The 19,657-nt window shown below is 35.8% G+C and overlaps 1 protein-coding gene across 11 annotated transcripts in view; it reads right to left on the bottom strand.

The window, feature by feature from the left end:
- Positions 1-19,657, bottom strand: part of IFT80 (intraflagellar transport 80) — a 54,733-nt gene that overhangs the window by 30,505 nt on the left and 4,571 nt on the right. For 8 of the 11 annotated variants that reach the window (XM_074592937.1, XM_074592942.1, XM_074592943.1 and 5 more), the window contains 5 exons: positions 11,929-12,039; positions 9,553-9,621; positions 2,421-2,530; positions 1,496-1,585; positions 441-578 (listed from right to left, as the gene is read on the bottom strand). In XM_074592937.1, the coding sequence (XP_074449038.1) occupies positions 441-578; positions 1,496-1,585; positions 2,421-2,530; positions 9,553-9,621; positions 11,929-12,039 (518 nt within the window). The remainder of the gene's footprint in view (positions 1-440; positions 579-1,495; positions 1,586-2,420; positions 2,531-9,552; positions 9,622-11,928; positions 12,040-19,657) is intronic. The other 3 variants (XM_074592947.1, XM_074592948.1, XM_074592945.1) reach the window with 1 other exon arrangement.

Genomic DNA, 19,657 nt, shown 5'->3' with positions numbered 1-19,657 from the left:
CTCTCCCCCTCTGAAGCGAGAGAGGTTAAAAAGAGCATCTGCCATTTGTTTGGTGGCCAGCCCAGCCCAAACCACCACACACACTCCTATGGTTAGTAACTGCATTTTATGATTGCCTTTCAAGAGATGCTTGCAAACTTGCAAACACCAAGGTGTTTTTAAGCAAAAAGCTAAAAAATGCACAAAAAACCTTAATGTCCTGAAAGACAAAATCTTATAGAAAAAAAAATTCTCCCATCCAAAACATATTTAGAAGTGCAGTTAAACAGATCAAGAAGTCAGTATCTTAAATCAGATACACCCAATAGAAAGGTGCTGGAAGTCATGACTAGTTTTTGCTAACAAAAATCCCTGTACGTGTATATCTGTAGGAATATATACTGTATTACCAATAAATCTGTACAATTCCACAGCTGCTATTGCTCCGAGTTGTTACTTACCCCGGTTTTATCACATAGACGCAAAGTATGAAAAGACCCCACAGCAAATAATTCTCCATCCCCAGCCCAGGCAACGGAGGTTATAGGATATTCATGGGGCTGTGAGCTGTACAGTACACGTCCATAACTGTCCCAAACCTTGAAAAAAAGTTACATATATATCTACATGATATACACTTTGCATATTATAGTTCACTTTTCATTAAATGTTGTTCCTAATCAATATTGGTTTGTTTAATACGATAGACTGCTTTGCTGCTATGGCAAATGTTACGTTATTTTGTATAAAACAATTTGAACTAATGAGTTTTGTTTCTTGCGAATTACTGGAAGTCTGTAAAATAAACACAAGGTTTATTCCATTTGCACTCCTTTCCCAACAATGCGAGGCATCTCTGCAAATTTCCAGACCAAAGACATTTTCTCACTGATTGAAATCAACAGAATACCAGGGAGCCAATTCAGAGTGAAGTAATTTAATTTTAACACTTTAATATTTTTTTTAAAATTTCTTAATTGTGTATGTTTTTATCACAGTCATTATACACTTAGAGAACGATACAACCAACATATGACACAATTAAAAATAAGTTCCTATGTAAGGGAAGAAACACAATATATGCTTTTGGATACAGAATAGACTAACCAAAAAATTTCCTAAGGGATTCATTAATGCTCCTGTAACAGAAAACAGTAGCTTTATCTCCTCTAATTTTATATGTCATTACCTTTTTCAGTATATGTCATAGCTTATACTACTTCCAGTAAGCATTTCTATATTTCTACATATTTTCCTTTCGGAGTTTGTTTCACTTGCATTTTACCTATTTTTATATTCTGCCATACTTGGAAAAAAAATATTCTGATTTTATGCTACTAAAGAGAGCAAGATGTATTTACAAGTAAGAAACTCAGGGTAACAAGTTTTTTCTTGAAAATTGAAAGACCTCTCATTTAATTGTGAGCTCCCAAGTATTATTAAAATTAGAAGACATCAGAATGCCTAATACCTTTTTTGGTCATTTAGCTTCCCTAAAAAGTTAACCAGTACTCACCTTATATTTACAATCTTCACCTGCAGAAAGAATTAGATCATTAACTGAGTTCCAGTCAGTTTTTAAAATAAGTCCATCATGGGCTTTCCACTGAAATGAAAAAAAAAATAAATTAAATATAGATGCCACGAGTCTGACAACTTCTATTTTCAGTATTTATCATTCATCACTTAGTGGCATTCATACACTCCAACGTAGATCAGGGTTTTCAACAGTACAAATGCAGAGATGTCATCTCTTCTGCAGAAAAACAAACTGAATACAGCCTGAACAAGGCAGAATGAAACCATGTTCTGTATGATTACTTTGGTATCTTTCTGCCTTTTCATAACAAATGAAAAGGGAAAGACAAGAGGGAATGGCTTCAAGCTGCAGCAGGGTAGGTTTAGAAACATTAGGAAACATTAGGAAAAAATTCTTCACAGACAGAGTGGTCAGACACTGGAATAGGCTGCTCAGGGAGGTGGTCAAGACTCCCCAGGAGTCACCATCCCTGAATGTGTTTAAGAGTCGTTTAGATGTGGTGCTGAGGGATATGGTGTAGGGGAGAACTTTGTAGAGTGCGGCTGATGGTTAGACTCGATGATCCCAAGGGGCTTTTCCAACCTAAATGATTCTATGAGTCTATTCTATGATTCTGTATCTTTTTGCTTTTTATTTATTTATGAAAAGAAAAATGCTCACTCACATGCCTGAAGAATATCCACAGAATAAATTGTCAATTTTTATTTTTTTTTTAGTTTAGAGAAACGAACAATCTCCTTATTCTCAACAACACTCAAAAAAGGGTGGTGGGGGAGAAATGAGTGGTACAGATGTTGCATGGAAAATTTTAGCACAAACATTTTATGTTTGGCAAAACTCTTAATAATTTTAAAAAGTATTCACATGGAAATGCGAGACAGCCTTCATGTATTAATGATACCTGCAAAACTTTAGCATTTGGCTGAAGAGGTTTAATAATCAGCTGCTTCCCTGAAGTATAGAGAACTTTTTCAGAATCAGGTCCCCAGGCTACTGAGTACACTGGTGTTCCTGTAGACAGAAAAAAAAAAAAGAAACATTACATTTCTTACCACTTATCTGATCAAATTATGCAGAAACTGCTATAGCCACTTCAAACTGGTTACTTAAAATCATACATCAAAAATTCGAGAGTGGAAGAAAGCTAAAGTAGGGGCAACCATTTGTCCTCCACACTTGTCTGACTGCACTTACGGCCACGTTTACTGGTTCACTTCATGTTTTAGACAGCCACAGGAAGAGCAGTAAGAGACAGATGCAACCCAGAAGGAAAAATTTAGAAGACTTTAGCTCATGCTGCATACCCTTCCAACACCCCTCAAGGAAATAAAAATACATAGAGTGAAGTCCTGGCAAATTCACTTGAGTAAACCATCAAATACCTACCACTTTCCATGGGGTCACTCTGAATTTAACTCTGAACAAATCAACTCTATGCAAAACAAACAATGAACTGATGGATTGTCTGCTACATCTGGGTTACTGAAAAAGTGTATGACTTTACTACTGCTACAGGTATCTCTTTTTCTCATACTGTACTTATCCAGTTTTTCAATGCATCCCTTAAGACCTACTGATTTTATTGCAAGGTCTGTCCCAGCAGACTCCGACAACATGTACCACTTGCTTCTTCATTTCGTGCTCTTTCTAAAACCACCTCTGAAAGAATTAAAATCACCAAATTTCTTCGTCTATTGTAAGATTTCTTCTTCAGTCAAATCATCGTTACTAGACAATTTTGTTTCTTTAGCTTCACTGAACCTCATGTATATACTCCCACCTGCTTTTGTTTCCCCACAATTGTCCTTCTCACCTTTGGGTCACTTTTCATCTTCAAGATGCTTTTCTCTCACCTTGATGTACTGATCCCCTGGCTCATGGTTAACTGGGACACTGCAAAGATTTGTGCTGCCCTTTCCATTTATACAATTTTCTCTATTATATCAAAAAAAGCCCTTCACGGTGAGGTCACTTTTAAGGTCTAACTGCATCATGGCATCTTTCATTCAGTATTAAAATGTTAACTCTTCCCAGCTGATCAGTCCACAAAGTCAGCCTTCAATGACCAGCTGTCAAATCTTCAGATCTTTTCTCTTGCTGTTTAGTTTGTAGACACTTCCTACAAATACCTACAAAACCATTTCATGTTTACCTTGAAATTCCTGCAAACTCATTTGCCAGAGTACCTACAATATGATTAAATTCAATGCTGAAACCACTGGCTGCGATGCTGACCAATACCTAACTTAAAAGCAACAAATATTTGTATGAAAAGTAAGCTCTGCAAGTCAGATACGTGGTCCACCACGCCACCACCTATCGTTTTAATACTGTGGTTTTAATATTGCTTCTCTCTCAAACCTCATTATCTATTGCCATTTACCATGCTATTAATTTGTAAAACTTTTTATAAGTGAACAGTTTTATACAACTCCAGAAAACAAAGTTAATAGCTGCATTTTATATTTACTTAATCTTTTATACTTTGATGCAATTTTATTCCCAATTGACACTTATGAGATGCCGAAAATCAACATGACAACAGTCATCCTAATACTTATCAACAGACATCAGGAAATAGCTCTTTTCACCTACAACAGTGAGATGGAACACAAATGTGGGTAGAAAAAGCTTTGTATTGCACCGAAATTATTCTTTGGAAGATGTTTAGGCTCCATAACTAAGTCTCTAACAAAACAGATATTTTTGTTTTGCTGCACATATAAAAAAAACAAACATCCCATACACAAGCAACTTGCAAAACAAACAACAACAAATAAAACTAGAAAAAGTGGCCTGCAGACTTCACAGACTTTTCGCAATTAATTGCAAACGTTTTTTTTCAGATTGAAAACTCCAGAATGATATATCTAGAATAAAGCTGACTGTTTCGTTTTAAAATCATGTTATGTTGCAGTATTCAAATGACCTTTGTTGAAAATAGAAGGAAGTAAAAAATTACATGGAAAAAGCATCCAGGAAAAAAAAAAATCAGACTTGCCAACTATGCAAATATTTTCCATAGTACTTGACAGGATTAGTCTCCCCTGAAGAAGAAGAATCAAAGTATTACAATACTTGACTCCTTGCAAATAAAACTAAGAAAGTTAGGTAAAGAGCATGTCCAAACATTTATTTCTACCACAGCAGAAGCCCTGTAGCAATGGACAGCAAGTTTCGGCACGGTCTCAATGTTACACTGCATATAAAACTGCAAGGAGGGAGACTGTCAGACCATTCTCTTTACTTTTTGTAAAACTTGCTTCCATATCTTCTGAAATGGGAAAGAGAAGGCTTATTTCAGGCTTCTGGTTTTCTCTAACAACCCTAATATTTTCACTGGCAGAAATGAGGCCTTTGAAAACACAATTCAACTGTCTAAACACAAGCACCTAAGTGATGTGCTGCACCCAGGGTACTCTAAGATACCCACGTGGAGCTTACTGACACGACAGAGGACCTGAAGCAGAGCCATCTCCTTCTGGAATAGATTTGGAGGTTAAGCAGAATTAGCTCAATGAACCTCAAATGGCACTAATGACACATCTACATCAACGCAACTGAATTGTACCCCAAAACTCTGTTTGCGAAATAAGAAACCACAGAAAGACCAATTGTTACAACCCAAATGGTGGTATTTAACCATTTCATAATTTTAGAAGAGGAAAATGGACAGAAATTCTCCTAAATTCTCAGAGATAGGCACTTCCTAGGGACTCATGCATATTTCAGCTGATAACTACGTATCAAATTGCTCAAAAGAATTAAAATTGATTGAATAAACAATCTTTTAATATATCTTTAATTTATGATAATAAAAAACCCCACAAGGCTTAAGGTAAAATTTTCTAAGACACATTCAACATACTAAGTTCCATTTCAAAAAATGACTCAGGAATCTCTTTTTATGGGAATATTTTGATGAGATTTAGATACTTAAATGATGGAACTGCTGTATCAGCTGCCCTAAAATCATCTAGTATCTACTGCTTAAGCCTTCGAATTTTCTCTCTGAGCAAAAAGCTGATTTTATTATGCTAAATCAATTCAGCACACTAAACCTGACTAGAGCTTCAAAATACTCAAACTCTAAACCGAGACCTTGTGTTATTGCTCCTGAATAATTTTGTACTTCATACATTCTCTTTTAGGAAGGCATTTATTTTATGTTACTTAGAAATACAGAATTATGTAAATATTTTTTTTTTAACTTGTCAACCATTATAGGAGACAACTCACAGAAACATGCAACATATATTAAGTAAATCTGGCACTAGCTGTTTTCCTACTGGCAGCAATTTATGTTGAAAATGACATAAATTCTGTCACCAGCTGTACAGAAATTCTAAATAAACTAATTTTTGTCCTGCTCTAATGCTGATTTAACAATCAGAAGACTTTTATATTTAAACCAAATGTTTAACTTTTTTATGACGGCTGACTACTTAACCACAATTTCCAGGGCTTAACAGCAGGAGCTAAGTTAACTCATTTCCTTCTGCACTTAACAAGAACTTGGTTGGGAAAAGACTGCCAACACACTGCATTGCTGTGGAAAGAAAAATTCAGTAGAACAGACAAACTGCAGTGAATTGCATTGGTGACAAACAGTTTCAGGAAAAAACGCTCTCTGAGAAAAGAAGGGAGAAAAGCAGAAAAGGTGATACCTGAAGAGAGGATCTGAAGAAGGAACATCAGCATTAAGCACACAGGGTGGGCTTCACATCTCAGTGCTCTACTAGCAGATGTTAATCCCCAGTGAATCCATTCTCGTGGCCAATGCATACGTCAGAGAAAGAGCTAGGGCCGAGTGCAGGAGCGATAGAGCAGTTACTCTGACACTTTCAGCCACAGCAGATACTTCAGTAATTACAACAGTAAGTCTGTGTGACTCTCACAGGAGTAGAAAGATTAATTCAGACAATTTTATGTCTCTCTGTGACAGCACAAAAAAAAAATAGATGCTGCATTTGGAATACAGTTGTCTCTTAAAAAGAAAGTTACACTTCACAATAAACATATTGTAATTAAACTGTTTACATTGCAACTGTTGTGATTTTGCTTCCATTAATCAAAAAGGCAACCTATACACCAATTATTCACATTACTCCTTGGTGCTTACTCAGCATACTAGCCACTGGAAGCCCATCAGAAAGTCAGCAGGGCCAAAAGACAAGTACTCAAGAAAGATACAGTAAAGTACTAGATCACAAATTCAATTTGAAAGAAAGGTGACAGAAATCACTTGAAGAACTAGAAATCCATTTGAGGCAAACTGGTAAAATGTGTGGGTCTGTGGATAATCATGTTTAAATGATAAATAAGTGTCATATGATTTTATAATGGGAAGTTATGGCTTCACTGAGAATCAAAAAGCACATGGAGAGCACTGACTTGGTCTATACAACACATGCGTATTTCCATAAAGGTTATGGTGATGTCCTTCACCAAATGCTCTTAAAGAAATTAAGTTTTCATGGCACAAGAAATAAAGTCATCCTGTGGATTTAAAATATGACTTTCCTGCAAGGAATTACCCCCTTCTTGACTGGAATTAGGGACACGAGAATAGTTACCAGGATTTGAGCAGGTGCTTTAGCAATGAAATACTTAGGGTCAATCCACAAAGCTTGCTTGCCCTGAAGATTCTCAGATCTTGCAGCAAGTTACCAGCAAAGCTGTCAGCTTCACCGGTGGGATAAGCTAAAGAAATGGTGCTACAGAATAATCTTGATTGTAGTGAGGAAGGCACACCTGCACTCTACTTAATTTTCAGCTTGACCAGTACCTTTGACTCTGTAGGGGACGTGGAGCGTTAGAGAGACAGTGGTTTATGAACCTCAGCAGCAGCAATTTTGGAATGACATCTCAAGAGAGGCTCTGCAACTGTGGGCTCAGCACGGGTCCTACTACCCAGATGTTTGGCCTGCAAAGGACTTGGTTACGGCAGGTGGCACCACTGACACTACAGACTTCACCTCAAACAATCTTAGTGTCAGAGTCTACAAAGCACTGTAAAAATTTATGCTGGTAGAGCCATCTTTTCTTTCAATTGTGGACTTTCAATACTTCCTACTCTTCACAGTTCAGTGGCTCTCTCCAAAGGAACACAGACACTTTGAGCACAGCATCGTGCTGCAACGTATACAGCACAGAATACACAGACAAATCCTGCTTTAAGCATCATCACGTGGGTTACCAACATACACCAGAGAGATCTATGAAAAAAAATTACCACATCAAAATGTATCAGGGCACCATGTCAGCTAGAAGCCCAAAGGATTGCAAATACAGCATTTTCTTTAAAAGCTTTCATTTTAAGGAAAAGGAGGAACAGAAGGAAGAATATTAAGATAATCTAAGGATGAAGAAGTGAGATCAGGCTCAAAGAACAACACAGCCATGACAGCAACATTACAGCTCCAGGCTGAATGCAGTAAAGACCATGAGGTCACACTAACTGTATTCCAAGCATCGACATGATGCAGAGACATGTGGCCAGAGCGTTCCATAGATGTACTGAAAAACTGAAAAAAGGGAAAAATATACGTTCATGTTTTTGTAGTGAATAAAAATCCAAAGATAGAATAGGCACATAGACTTTCACCCAAAGATAAGAGCCTGAAAATTTATTTCTAATACAAAGAGTGGAATGAGTAGAGGAACGTTAGCAATGGGAATCCTTTCATTTCTCAAGGATATGCTAAAGGAAGTGAAAATTTAGCTTAAAGATGTTATGTTGTTTAAGAGAGGTATAACAATTTCTGCAGAATCCTATCCTGATCCCAGGTATGCCAATAGCTACAGAGTAGTCTGTGGAAATTTGATCCTACAAAATTAAAGTTTAAAGGGTTTCTGAGCCTGACAGGGTCTTATCTTAAAACACAAAACCAAAAAGACAATTATTCCATGGGGACTCAACTGTACTTTTATACTGTACCAGAAATGTATCAACTGAGAAATAGTGAATAGTATGTGCTATTTTTTTTTCTTTTCAAAAATTGCAGTTCAGTTGGCTTATCTTTTTACATTGTAAGCATGAAAAAACATTACATCTGAATATGAACTTCCTTAACAGAATTGAAATACATTTTACATTCACTCCTGTGGTTAAAATGCCTCCAACAGGTTGAAAGAATTTAGATAATTTGTTTTAGAAAGAGATAAGGGTCTGACATTTAACCCAACCCCAGGTGCATGTGGTTTCTTAAAAAATGTCAAAAGGTCACATGATCTCAATGTATGAAGTCTGAAAAACAAAATCTAGCCCAGTATCTTCACTGAAATAGTACAAAAATGTTAGAAATTATGATTATAAAAAAATGCATTTTAAAAACGTCAAACATTATTTGTATAAATATGTATTTGCAGCTTACACTGTTGCACTTCACAATAATGTGATTTCAAACTGACTTAAAATAACTGGAATGCTCTAGTATGCATAAAACTGTAGTTACAAAGCCAAGATCAAGGTTAGGTCTCCAAAGCCCCAGTTCAACAAAGAACTTAAGCAAAGGGATCGTTTCACTTCAGTAGGACTGTTTGCATATACTAATTTAGTTACTGGGTTAAACAGAGAGATGAACCAAGGGCTGTTAAGTTTTAAAGTTCAGAGGAACTAACCTACATGCACTTCGCATTTTTCAAGCATTCTTGCAATACTTTTAGAGATTTTTTTTCTTCAGTTTTACCGTAAGAGTCTGTGGCTTGGTATCAAAAACTGGATTTTTTAATTTTTAATTCTTTAGCCTCTCCAGAATCCTTAGGGTGGAACTGAAACTACTGTGTAAAAATGTTGCAGTAATACTTTCAATTTGAAGAATTCAATTTATTTCTTTTCTTAAAGATAATCGCCTTATTAAAAATTCAGTTACCCTGTATTCAACTATGATTTACGTTTAATTTTACTTAAGTTTATCTAGGCCATAAGATCCTTAAACCATTACTGCCAGATTTAGGGTCTGTTATTTACATATATTTCATAATAATTCAAATTTAAAAGTTCTAATGGAACTTTAAGAACATTAACTTACCTTGCTGAGCTAAAGTGGATCTCAGCATTCCACTTTTAGACCAGATTTTCACTTGGCCATCTTCACCAACTGTAAAGTCATCACAGAAATCATAACCTTAAATGCAATAATAAGTCTAACAAACACAGCACTTGTATTTCTCTAAGAAACACTAGGGTTAAAATAAGTCCAGGTCTTCTTGCAGGTAAATATTGTTTATGTAGTCTTCCTAACATGCAAATACACAGTATATTAAGGAAAAAATATTTAAGATTGTTCTTCTGCTATTATCAACAAGTCTCTTCCTCTCCTGAAATTCCCTATAGTCTTCTTATCTGAAGCTGCTCCTGGGAAGAGAAAGTCCATTGCTATTTAAGTATCCCAAATTCTGTATTTTCTATTCAGCATTGCTAGTACTTTTCATCTATTTACAGTTCAGTGGCCCAGAGGCTGATTAAATGAGTCTCTGAGGAGTCTGAAGAGAGTAGGAGCAGATTGTATGTATTAAACCGGAGGCTTCACAGTTGATAAATGGTGAAAGTGAAGATAACTGAAGGCTCTGTTTGGAAGGCTTAAGTTTTAGAACGTAACTGCATGTTACGAAAAACCTCAGTTTACTTATTAAAGATTAAGTTCTTATACACTATACAGCATAGTTATGTACACATTAAGAACACAGATTTCCTAGTGTGCTATCATATTTAAAACATAGAGCTCTGGGCCTTCATTTAGGCCTCCCAGATTCAATTAATGAGGAAAAAGGTACACCCAGACACTTAATGCCATTCTTCCATTCAAAGGTAATTTACTAACCAGATGTCAGGTTTTTATATCTGGCTGATGTAGCTTTTAAGTGTTTAAAAAGTATAAGAAAAAAATTTTTAAAAACCTTATTTGTGCACATTTGATACTGTTAAAAGAGAGACATAAGGAATATTTTAAATGATACAGAATCATCAATGATGTACGCTTCCTCAAAGTCTAGTTACGGTATAAGACTAGTTGATCTTCTCAGAGTACACTGTTTGGATATGGTGATGAATTCCCATACTCCCCATAACTGTCATGCAGTCTGTCCGGGAAAAAAAAAAAAAAAAAAAAAAAAAAGAAATTGAAAAGGCAAGTTTGACTTTTTCTTTGGAGAAGTTCCGGAGGTAAATCTGTCTTTAAAAAGAACAATATTTCTATCCCACTGGGATTTCAGAGGAACATGCCAGACAGAGTTCCTTGAAGCAGCATTTTAGAGTCAGACTGAGTCTGGAAACAAGCAGATCCAAAATTATCTTCAGTACTTCTGGACTGAGTTGGAATTTGTCCAAAGAAATCAGCTGTGCTAGATCAACAGGAGGCTGCAGAAAATTCTGACACCAACAGAAATACCATAAAGGAGAAGTCTGTCATAGGAAATTTAATTTGCTTCCCCTTAATATCAAGATAGACGTTTTTGACAAAAATGCCAAAAGCAACTAATTACCAAAAGATTTAGGGGGAAAAAAAAAAAAAAACATATAGAGATGCAGACACTGGGAAATCATTCTCCCAGCCTCAATAGAGAAGAGTTAGACTGCAGCTGGATCTACATTACTCCTAATAATTAAGAAAGAAAAGCACAGGAACATTCAAGATGAGCCCTCAGTAAATTTTGCTGGCTAAAAAACCTAAATGGCATGTACAGGGATATACATGTACTAGCTTAGCAAACTTTTTTTGTAACAGATAAGAAAAAAAAATAAAATCAAATATTCTCCTTTATGAAGTACAGAACATCCACAAAACCATCTAAGCACTCTCATGCTAAAACTATTTACTTTCAAGTAAATAGGATAACATCTAACAACTAAGGACAGCTAAAAAAGATAAATAAATGTTTTTACTAGATCTTTTATTAGTTAAAAATAGACAACATTCTTCTAAAACAGCATTAATGAAATAGTGCAAAATGAACTTCTATTAAACAATAACAACACTAGCGATAACGAAGACAAAAAAGGTAACTTCATTTATATTATTTTGTGTTTCCGTTTCCCCCCCTTCTCGTGAGAATTTCAAGCTAGACCAGTGTGCGAACACTTAATATACTCACTTTTGTTCATTCAAAGTCAATGTAACTACTACATAAACTATGAAATTTAGGATTATATTGTCTAAACATATGTCAGACTAAATTATTTTTCCAAAACATTCTGTTTGTATTTATCCCATGAAGTACTTACATTCTACACATTTTATTGAAAGCACTTACTTTTCATAAATTTTGTTTAATACTGTATTTTTGTACCCTTCCATTTCTTTGTGGCATGTCAACTTTGTGTATTAGAAAAACGAAAGGCTTTATTTTGAAAGAGCTCTTCTCTTATTTTAGTTTTCAAAACACTTCATTACTGAAAGAATGCTTACCTGTAACCAGTGCTGTTCCTTCATAATTCCACCTTCCTGCAAGTACGGCTCCACAGTGTGCTTCTACACTTTTCTCTACTCTTCCTAACTTTGAAATCAAGTGGAACTTTCCTAAACAAAAGTTCAAGATACAAACAGTGTACCTAATTTTGTGAATCAGTATTTGTGACTGTAACGGTGTTATCAACTGTTAAAAATACCCGCACAAAACAAGACAAGAAACCACGACCAACAAAAAAAAAGAACAAAACACGTAATTATGTTGTTCATAGCTATGATTAGCCCAAACAAATGAGTTCTTATAGAAGAGCTATTTGTAAACTAGCTATAAAGTTGTGAGGTTTTTTTATTTTTGGTATGTATAATCTTTGTTTTGCCTATTCATTTTTCTTATGTCCCTTAATTTTGCATGTTTCTCCGGGGACAAAACTGCCTGATGTTATTTCATTGTCTGAAAGCTAACAAACAGAGGTATATACACTGCAGCCCAGGAGAGTGCTTGTGTTTTCTTTTTTTAAGATCTGAAAAATCACTCAACACCAAAAGGATAATGGAAAAGCTAGAACAATCTGACCATCGGTCAGTGCGTTGCTCTGAGGAAGTATTACTGCTTGCATTATGGAGCTGTTATGGAAATTCACAGAAGCCAAAAACAAAGCTATTAATGATTTCAACAGAAGCATGAGGAAGTCTTTCTTTCCAAATGAGGGATGTTGCTTAAATCCAGGAAGATCAAATTTAAACTGGACCAAAGAGCAGACAAAGGAGGACTTGGAAACATGGGGCAGAACAAACGCACGGCTTAAAGTAGTTCAGTGATTCAAATTAACTACTTTAAAACCAAAACTCTTTTAAAATTATTTTATCTGATCTGCCAGACAGTGAGCCACTAAAACAATTTCCAGAGTGACCAGAACTCTTTGAGATAAACAGTACACAGACACCTCACACTAAGCGTGTGCAAATCCAATATGGTATAATTTTTCCATTAATAACATCCTGCTTGGGAATACGAATTATAAAAAAGACCATACCTGATAAGCCAGAACCAGAAACTAAATACCTGACTGTTTCGGTAAAGGACCACATTATGAAGACCAGTATGTGTATGCAGGTGATAACAGAGTTAACTATGAACTGCACAGAAGGTAAAAACGCATGACATGGCCACACTACACGCACATTCATATCACCAAGTAGCCAAGATGGCAAAATTTAAGTGGCCTGCGCTGCCAGAAGCCTGAATCAACTGTTATTGTGTTCTGGTTTCCCGTGTTTTATTTTGCACTTCAGTTTAAAATACAAACAAAACCAACCAACCAACAAACCTTGAAAACAAAGCCAGACTAAAAACAAAGAAAAAGCACTCTGGTAGGTCTGTCAGTAAATAACCATGAAACATACATCAGGGCTCTCCATAGTATTATTCAAATGAATAAAATTACATTTTGTCTTCATTTTACTTTTAAATACATAAACAAAAAGGCACAATAATCCAGCCAAATTTCCAAACAAAAGATTTTTAACACTGAAGAAAATTATGGTTTGTATAAATCAGTTTATTTGAACAAACCACTTAAAATACCATATACGACTATACGTTTTTGCTTTTCTTTATCACTAATATTCATATCTATCAGAGTACTCTGAACAGCTAGTTAATTCCCTTTCTTTCTGAATTCACAGAACTGATATTATTACTAAGACCGCTTCTTTCTCATTCAGTTAATTTTTAGTTTCCTAAAATCTTCAGTACTGGTATTCTACATGTAATGCATCATGCTATTTTAGAATTATAAAATATATTTAATATAATTCATGCATCAGTTATTTTTTAGAACATCGCTCAGGTATGAGATTCTAATTTTTTGTGTATAAGCAATAACTGGATTCACAGGAATTTGATGGCTAAATGCTATTTTCTCCAATTAAATTGTCAAAATGTCCTTTTTTGGTTTTAAACAAACATGTTTTATTTTCTGATCACCTGTCTTTTTCAATGCATAGTGTACTTGTTCAATCTGTAGCCAAGACATTTTTTCATTGCAGAATACTTAAACCTAATCTGATCACAGGACCATGAATATTCTCATGCCATCACCTACAGTATTCATCATTAAGTGGCTAGCTCTTCATAGCCATTATGAACATATCTCACCAATTTCCCTTGGGGAAAAAAAAAAAAAAGGAAGCTTTGCAAATCAGGAGCTAACATACACAGAAATCTAACTCAAAGGCACTCATCATCTTTCAGTATCCAATCTGAAACATTCAGAATGACTTTTTTAAGGACACAAAGAATTCTATGGCATTTTCTATATTGAGTCCATGAGAGCTCAATTCTTCTGCAAGCAAACTGCTCGAACACATAAGAGAAAACATAAATTAAATGAAAGAACAGACAGTTGGCAAGCAACTGAATACTTTGGTTTAGGTCACATTATCAGGAAAACAATGGGCCATGTCACAGAGCACAGGATAAAATCCTGTTATACAGGGAAACATTCAGCTCATTTACCAATCTTTTGCATCCTTTCCCACTCCACAAGCTCTTACTTCCTCTACTAAGTAAGCTCTACTTACACAACGCATCTTTCAAATAGTGAAACCCAGTAAATTGTAGCCTAGCAGGAAAGAATACAGTTTCATACAAAAGCAGGTCCACCTTAGGCACTAAGATAGAATTCATCTGGAAAAAATGTGAACGTGCATTTAAAAACTGCATCAGAATCCTTATGTGGAACAGGGCCAAATCAAGTTTTCACGGATATCATCTTTACTTCTGCAACTTCTTTATTTTTCCAACATATGAATTTACAACTGATGACAGTCAAATGATGTGACTCATTAGACACTGCTTTTTTCATTGCATTCACATATAGAGGTTGCTCCAAAAGCAACGTTTCAATGGATTTCTCTGCCTTCTGTTCTTCAACTTAACATTGAGGTAGCAGAGGCTTTCAAATTAGAACTTACTGCCTCATACATAATTAAGAAAGTGAAAAATTTAACTGCATGCTTGGAGTAGACCGAAGTGATTCAACTTAATATTACTTTACATCTCAGTTTTGTAAAAGACTGTTCCTTTATTTTTATTACGTCCTGAAGCCAGAATGTCCTCGATCTTAAAGTGACTCTCCAGTTTTGGAGGAATTTCAAGTGGGAAATTAGCAGCCTATTCAAATATAGAATATAAAACATGTATGTTTTGTTCATTACTTTTCATGGACTCTTAAATGCTTAAATTATCAATAACATAAAAAGTTGAAAAAAATAGGTCTATTCACTTATGACTTGTGCTTAATAGGCAGTTTAAAGTTGAACATATTCTTTATTTTTGTAAAAAAGCAGCAACAAGATCAATGTAAGTAGGAAGTAAAAGAACAATATCCCACAAGAGACGCAACTCAGAAGAAAACCCAAGAGGATTAAATTTACATTTGCTCTAATTTCACAAACATCTGGAGTTCAACCAGGAATTAATGCAACCCTGTAAAGACATTATACTGCATTTCCATTGGATTCAGCAAATTTTCAGGAATCCTTATCACAGAGATGAATTAGCTGTTGCAAGAAAATTGCGGGCTTGACACGTAAGGCATGCTATGTAAGTAATAGTTAAACAGAATTTTAAATGTAAGGTTTTTAGAAAATAGCAATTAAGCAACAACACTTGTTCATGAACTTTTACAATGCAATAATTCACTTGCATATGCAGAAAAAAGATCTTTACAAGATAAGTTCTCTTTATTGAAAGTGCTAAGTTACACTAGGAGATAAAAACTTGGAAATTTTCTACATTAAGTTTTTATCTCAATTTATTCTTTCCAAATTAGGTTAGCACTGGTTTGTATTTCAATTTCACTGAAAAAAAAAAACCCAAACCAAACTATCCCATGAACAGTTTTACAGAAATTGAATGTTCAGGATGAATTTACCAAACAATGCTAATAGCTTATCCCTTAGTCCTAACAACAGTTAACTAGCTAAAAAATCCCTACAAGAAAGAAAATAAAGTGCTAACTTGTGCAAGATAAAACCTGAAGATCTCAGGTTTTGTGATCTGTGAATCAATTATGGCAAAAATAACTTGTTCCATAAGTAACAGCAAACCTAATCAGCTCTTGTTGGTGGACTCCCCCCTGCCTAAGAAGGGACCCCAGATGAATGTTTCCCTTCAATGAGGGCAAGCGAAACCACTCCTCCCTGCCCAAAATGCCTGCAGACCATGCCACAGCTGCCCCCTCAGTGGGCATTTTTCCACCATGTAGCTGCCTCTCTCCATCAAACCCACCAAGGAGCTACAAAGTTACTGATTACCTGCGAGTCAATCGCCCTACAATGCTGGTCATGAAGTCTCATTTTCTTAAGGAACAGAACTTCAAGAGAAAAAAAAAGTTTCTAGGTCAGTTTCTTCATTCAGTTTTGTTTACATTTAGTACTCCATAAACAAATAAACAAATTGGGATTTAGTCTGTTCCCTTAAACAGGTCTTACATCCTATCTTCCTTCTGCAATACGTTATCTTTTTTCTGCAGAGTATCTACTGCTCTGTAACAACCATAAAGCATTTAGTCTTAGTAGCAATTCATCCAGCAAAGCTCAGTTGTGCTTTGCACTGTGCTACGCTAGCAAAACAGTAGCATTCAAATTAACAACAGGAATAGCAATAAAGGCCCCAGATGTCCAAAAGGAATGCAAGGGCTGAATACAAACTCGACTCACTGAACAATACAAAATTATCTAACAACCGATCACCGGACTGGCTTGAAGAACTAAAGGATGTGTCATCTTGGGAAAGGGGGGAAGTTAGCGGATTGCAGACTCTGATCAGACAATACCCAGCTACAACAAGATTAAGATGATACGCCTTAGGGATTTGCCAAGAACTGGACCGTGAAGGGCCTACACATTCATAAAAAGAAAAATAAAACCCAAAAAAACCCAAACCCACTGCATTAAAGTTGGCAAAGATAGCCACAACAGTTTATGCTCCATGCAAGCAAGAAACAGCTGCACTAAAAGAAAGTGAAAGTTAATCAAGTTGATCTCCAAAAGCTGGACAACGATAGAATGGATAGACTCTCAAGTGCGTTTGAATTCTAACAGAGATGTAACTACATAATCGTTTGCATGTTTCACAAATTTTTTTCTCATTCAGTAATCTTTAATATTTTTTTTACTGTTAGGGAGAAGACAGCATTTTTCCTGACCTTCCTCTCACTACGTCTCATAGCTGAAATCTTTATAAAATACTTCAACATTAGCTAGAATCCTAGGATGATAACTTTAGGTTAGAGAAAAAAAGCTTGGTAAAAGTTGTAAGCAAACGAACACAAAAGCTTTATCAAGGAACATGGAGATTAATATTAAGGGACTGGTTTAGAATTTGTTGGTCACACGCAACTAAAATCTTGACCAGCAAGAAAAATCATCTGTTAAACTGCGAGAACCCTTCGCTTTAAACCCCTGCCATTGACATCCGTCACTTAAAGTAATCCAACTTCCAGTTAATTGCAAAGGTCCTAATGAATCCTGGAAAAGATTCTGGGGTCTACATGTACTCGGTGCTATTCATGAATCTTTATTCCTAAACTGTAACCCTTTGTTGTAGTTTCAGTTAATCCACTTACAGGAGAAGGGCAAGCATTCATACCTACTAGACATTACACTGAAGAACTGGTACCTTACCTAAATTTGCACTGGGTTCACATATAGACTAAAGCACTTGCGAATGTACAGCTCCTGTGACATGCTAATTTTTGAACATTTCTTAAAAAAGTAGGCAACCTCTCTAAACATACCTATGAACAGGATTTATTTTTTCTCACATATCTCAGTGATATAAAAAAAAAAAAGGAAAAATTGCATAGCAGACTTTTATGAGTCATCTTTTTCATGAAGGTAGTAGTAGCCCTTATGTATTTCTTCAATAAACTGTCAAAGCATTATTTAAGCAGAACATGAAATACTGCTATACTATTTTCATAACAATGGAAAACTGACTGAGTAAATTAGCAGGAGATCTGACTTACTACAATTGTTCTTTTGCTTGCTATTTACACATACAATTTAGAACTTTACAGAAACAGGACATTAGAAATACAAATGTGATAACTGAGAAAGAAAAAGAAAGGAGAAAAAAGCTAGGAATTAAGAGCACCAGATGACCTACTGAAAAACGCTGCCCTCCCAAAGGATAACACTGTAATGCATGCAAATATTAATTGATAAAAATGAATCTTCCTTTCAGTTTTCACAAAACCTTCCATTTCCACCTTAAGAGCTCTACAAACGATATCTCATTAAACCTAGCTGCCTAAAATTCATAGTAAAGTTCAGCACCAAGTATTGCAAAAATTACAACTCTACTTGGTCAGACTTCTCTGCTCATCTTCCCTCCCTCATACATCTAGGAAGTGACAGGGTGACAAAAGATGCCCTGCTTTTATTCTGTAAGTTCAGTGCATTTAGGAAGTACTAAGTATCTTGAAGAAATTTTGTCCTCCACTCTGTGAACTGAGCTCTCAACCCTCCCAATTTTTAAGTGCAACTATTGGCAAAAGTCAGAGAAATCCCCAAAATTCATGCAAGGAATGAACTTCCTCTACCTTCTTCAAATACATATTACCTCTCTCCATGTGTACAGGAAGCCATGCTGGACATATCAGCTCAACTGCTAATGCCCAGTAAGAAACCTTCTGTTCCCAATCAAGCTCACTGTGAAGCTAGCCAAAAGCCTACAGTAAGTTCTCCTCACCAAAGAAAACACACTAGACCCACAAATTCAAGGTTCTGGCCAAAACATGGGCAGAAGTTAGCTGGAAATTCTCCATCAGTCCCATTAAAACTATCAATAGGTCCCTGTGAAAGCTATCAACAGGGTCATGGGCAGATGGCCATTATTATCCTGATGGAAACTCTCTGCAACAATTGACCATGATCTGTTCTGCCTGAAAAGGCTGGCAGAGATTTAGAGCAGCATATTGCTTTCGGTTCAGTGTTGAGAAACTCCCAACACTGCCATTTATGTACAAATACAGCTTTACCACCAAGGTCTTTGACCGTTGACAAAAGAATACAAACTAAGTTTAGTATGTTGATGCAATCTGCTTCTTTGTGGCACATAATTACTATTACCAGCAGGACAATTTAATTTACTTTGGAACCTTAAACAGCATTAGCAACTGAGTAAAGCACAAAGGTATAAAAAGATAGGATAGGCATAAGGACTGTCCAACTTCTGCAAGCAAGTCATACAGCTCTTCCAAGTCACCTGTATGTCAAGTTCTTGCATGTAACACATGAAAGTATCAGAAATCATTCACAAACTAACACACCAACCCCATCAGCAAGTTCTTGCCAGTAGATTGTCAGTGAGGCAGTTCCAGAGCTTTTATTCCAACACAATTTTTATAATGAGGTCAACGTAAACCAGCAGATTTCAGAGAGGATCAACCCCTTTTTAAAACTGGTAGATTCGGGAAGAAACTCTCATCTAAACTACAGGGTTTCCACATGGTAGGATTTTTGTAACAGAAATAAAGGGGGGAGGGTTAGGAAAATTTATTTTTACCATTATTTTCTGTATTTTGTTCAAGCAAAGAATTCTATCAAGGAGAGTCCAAATGTTTTTCCTTAAAGAAAAGGGATGAGGGAAGGAAAGGAAGGGGAAACATGTACAGAAAAATCCTGATGGCATGCAACACAATCCCCACTACGGTACTGA

The sequence above is a fragment of the Larus michahellis genome, chromosome 6 (assembly GCF_964199755.1).
Source record: "Larus michahellis chromosome 6, bLarMic1.1, whole genome shotgun sequence".
In the NCBI taxonomy this organism is placed as follows: Eukaryota; Metazoa; Chordata; class Aves; order Charadriiformes; family Laridae; genus Larus; species Larus michahellis.
The sequence above is the reverse complement of the archived record's forward strand: the minus strand, read 5'-3'. Positions and strand labels throughout refer to the sequence as shown.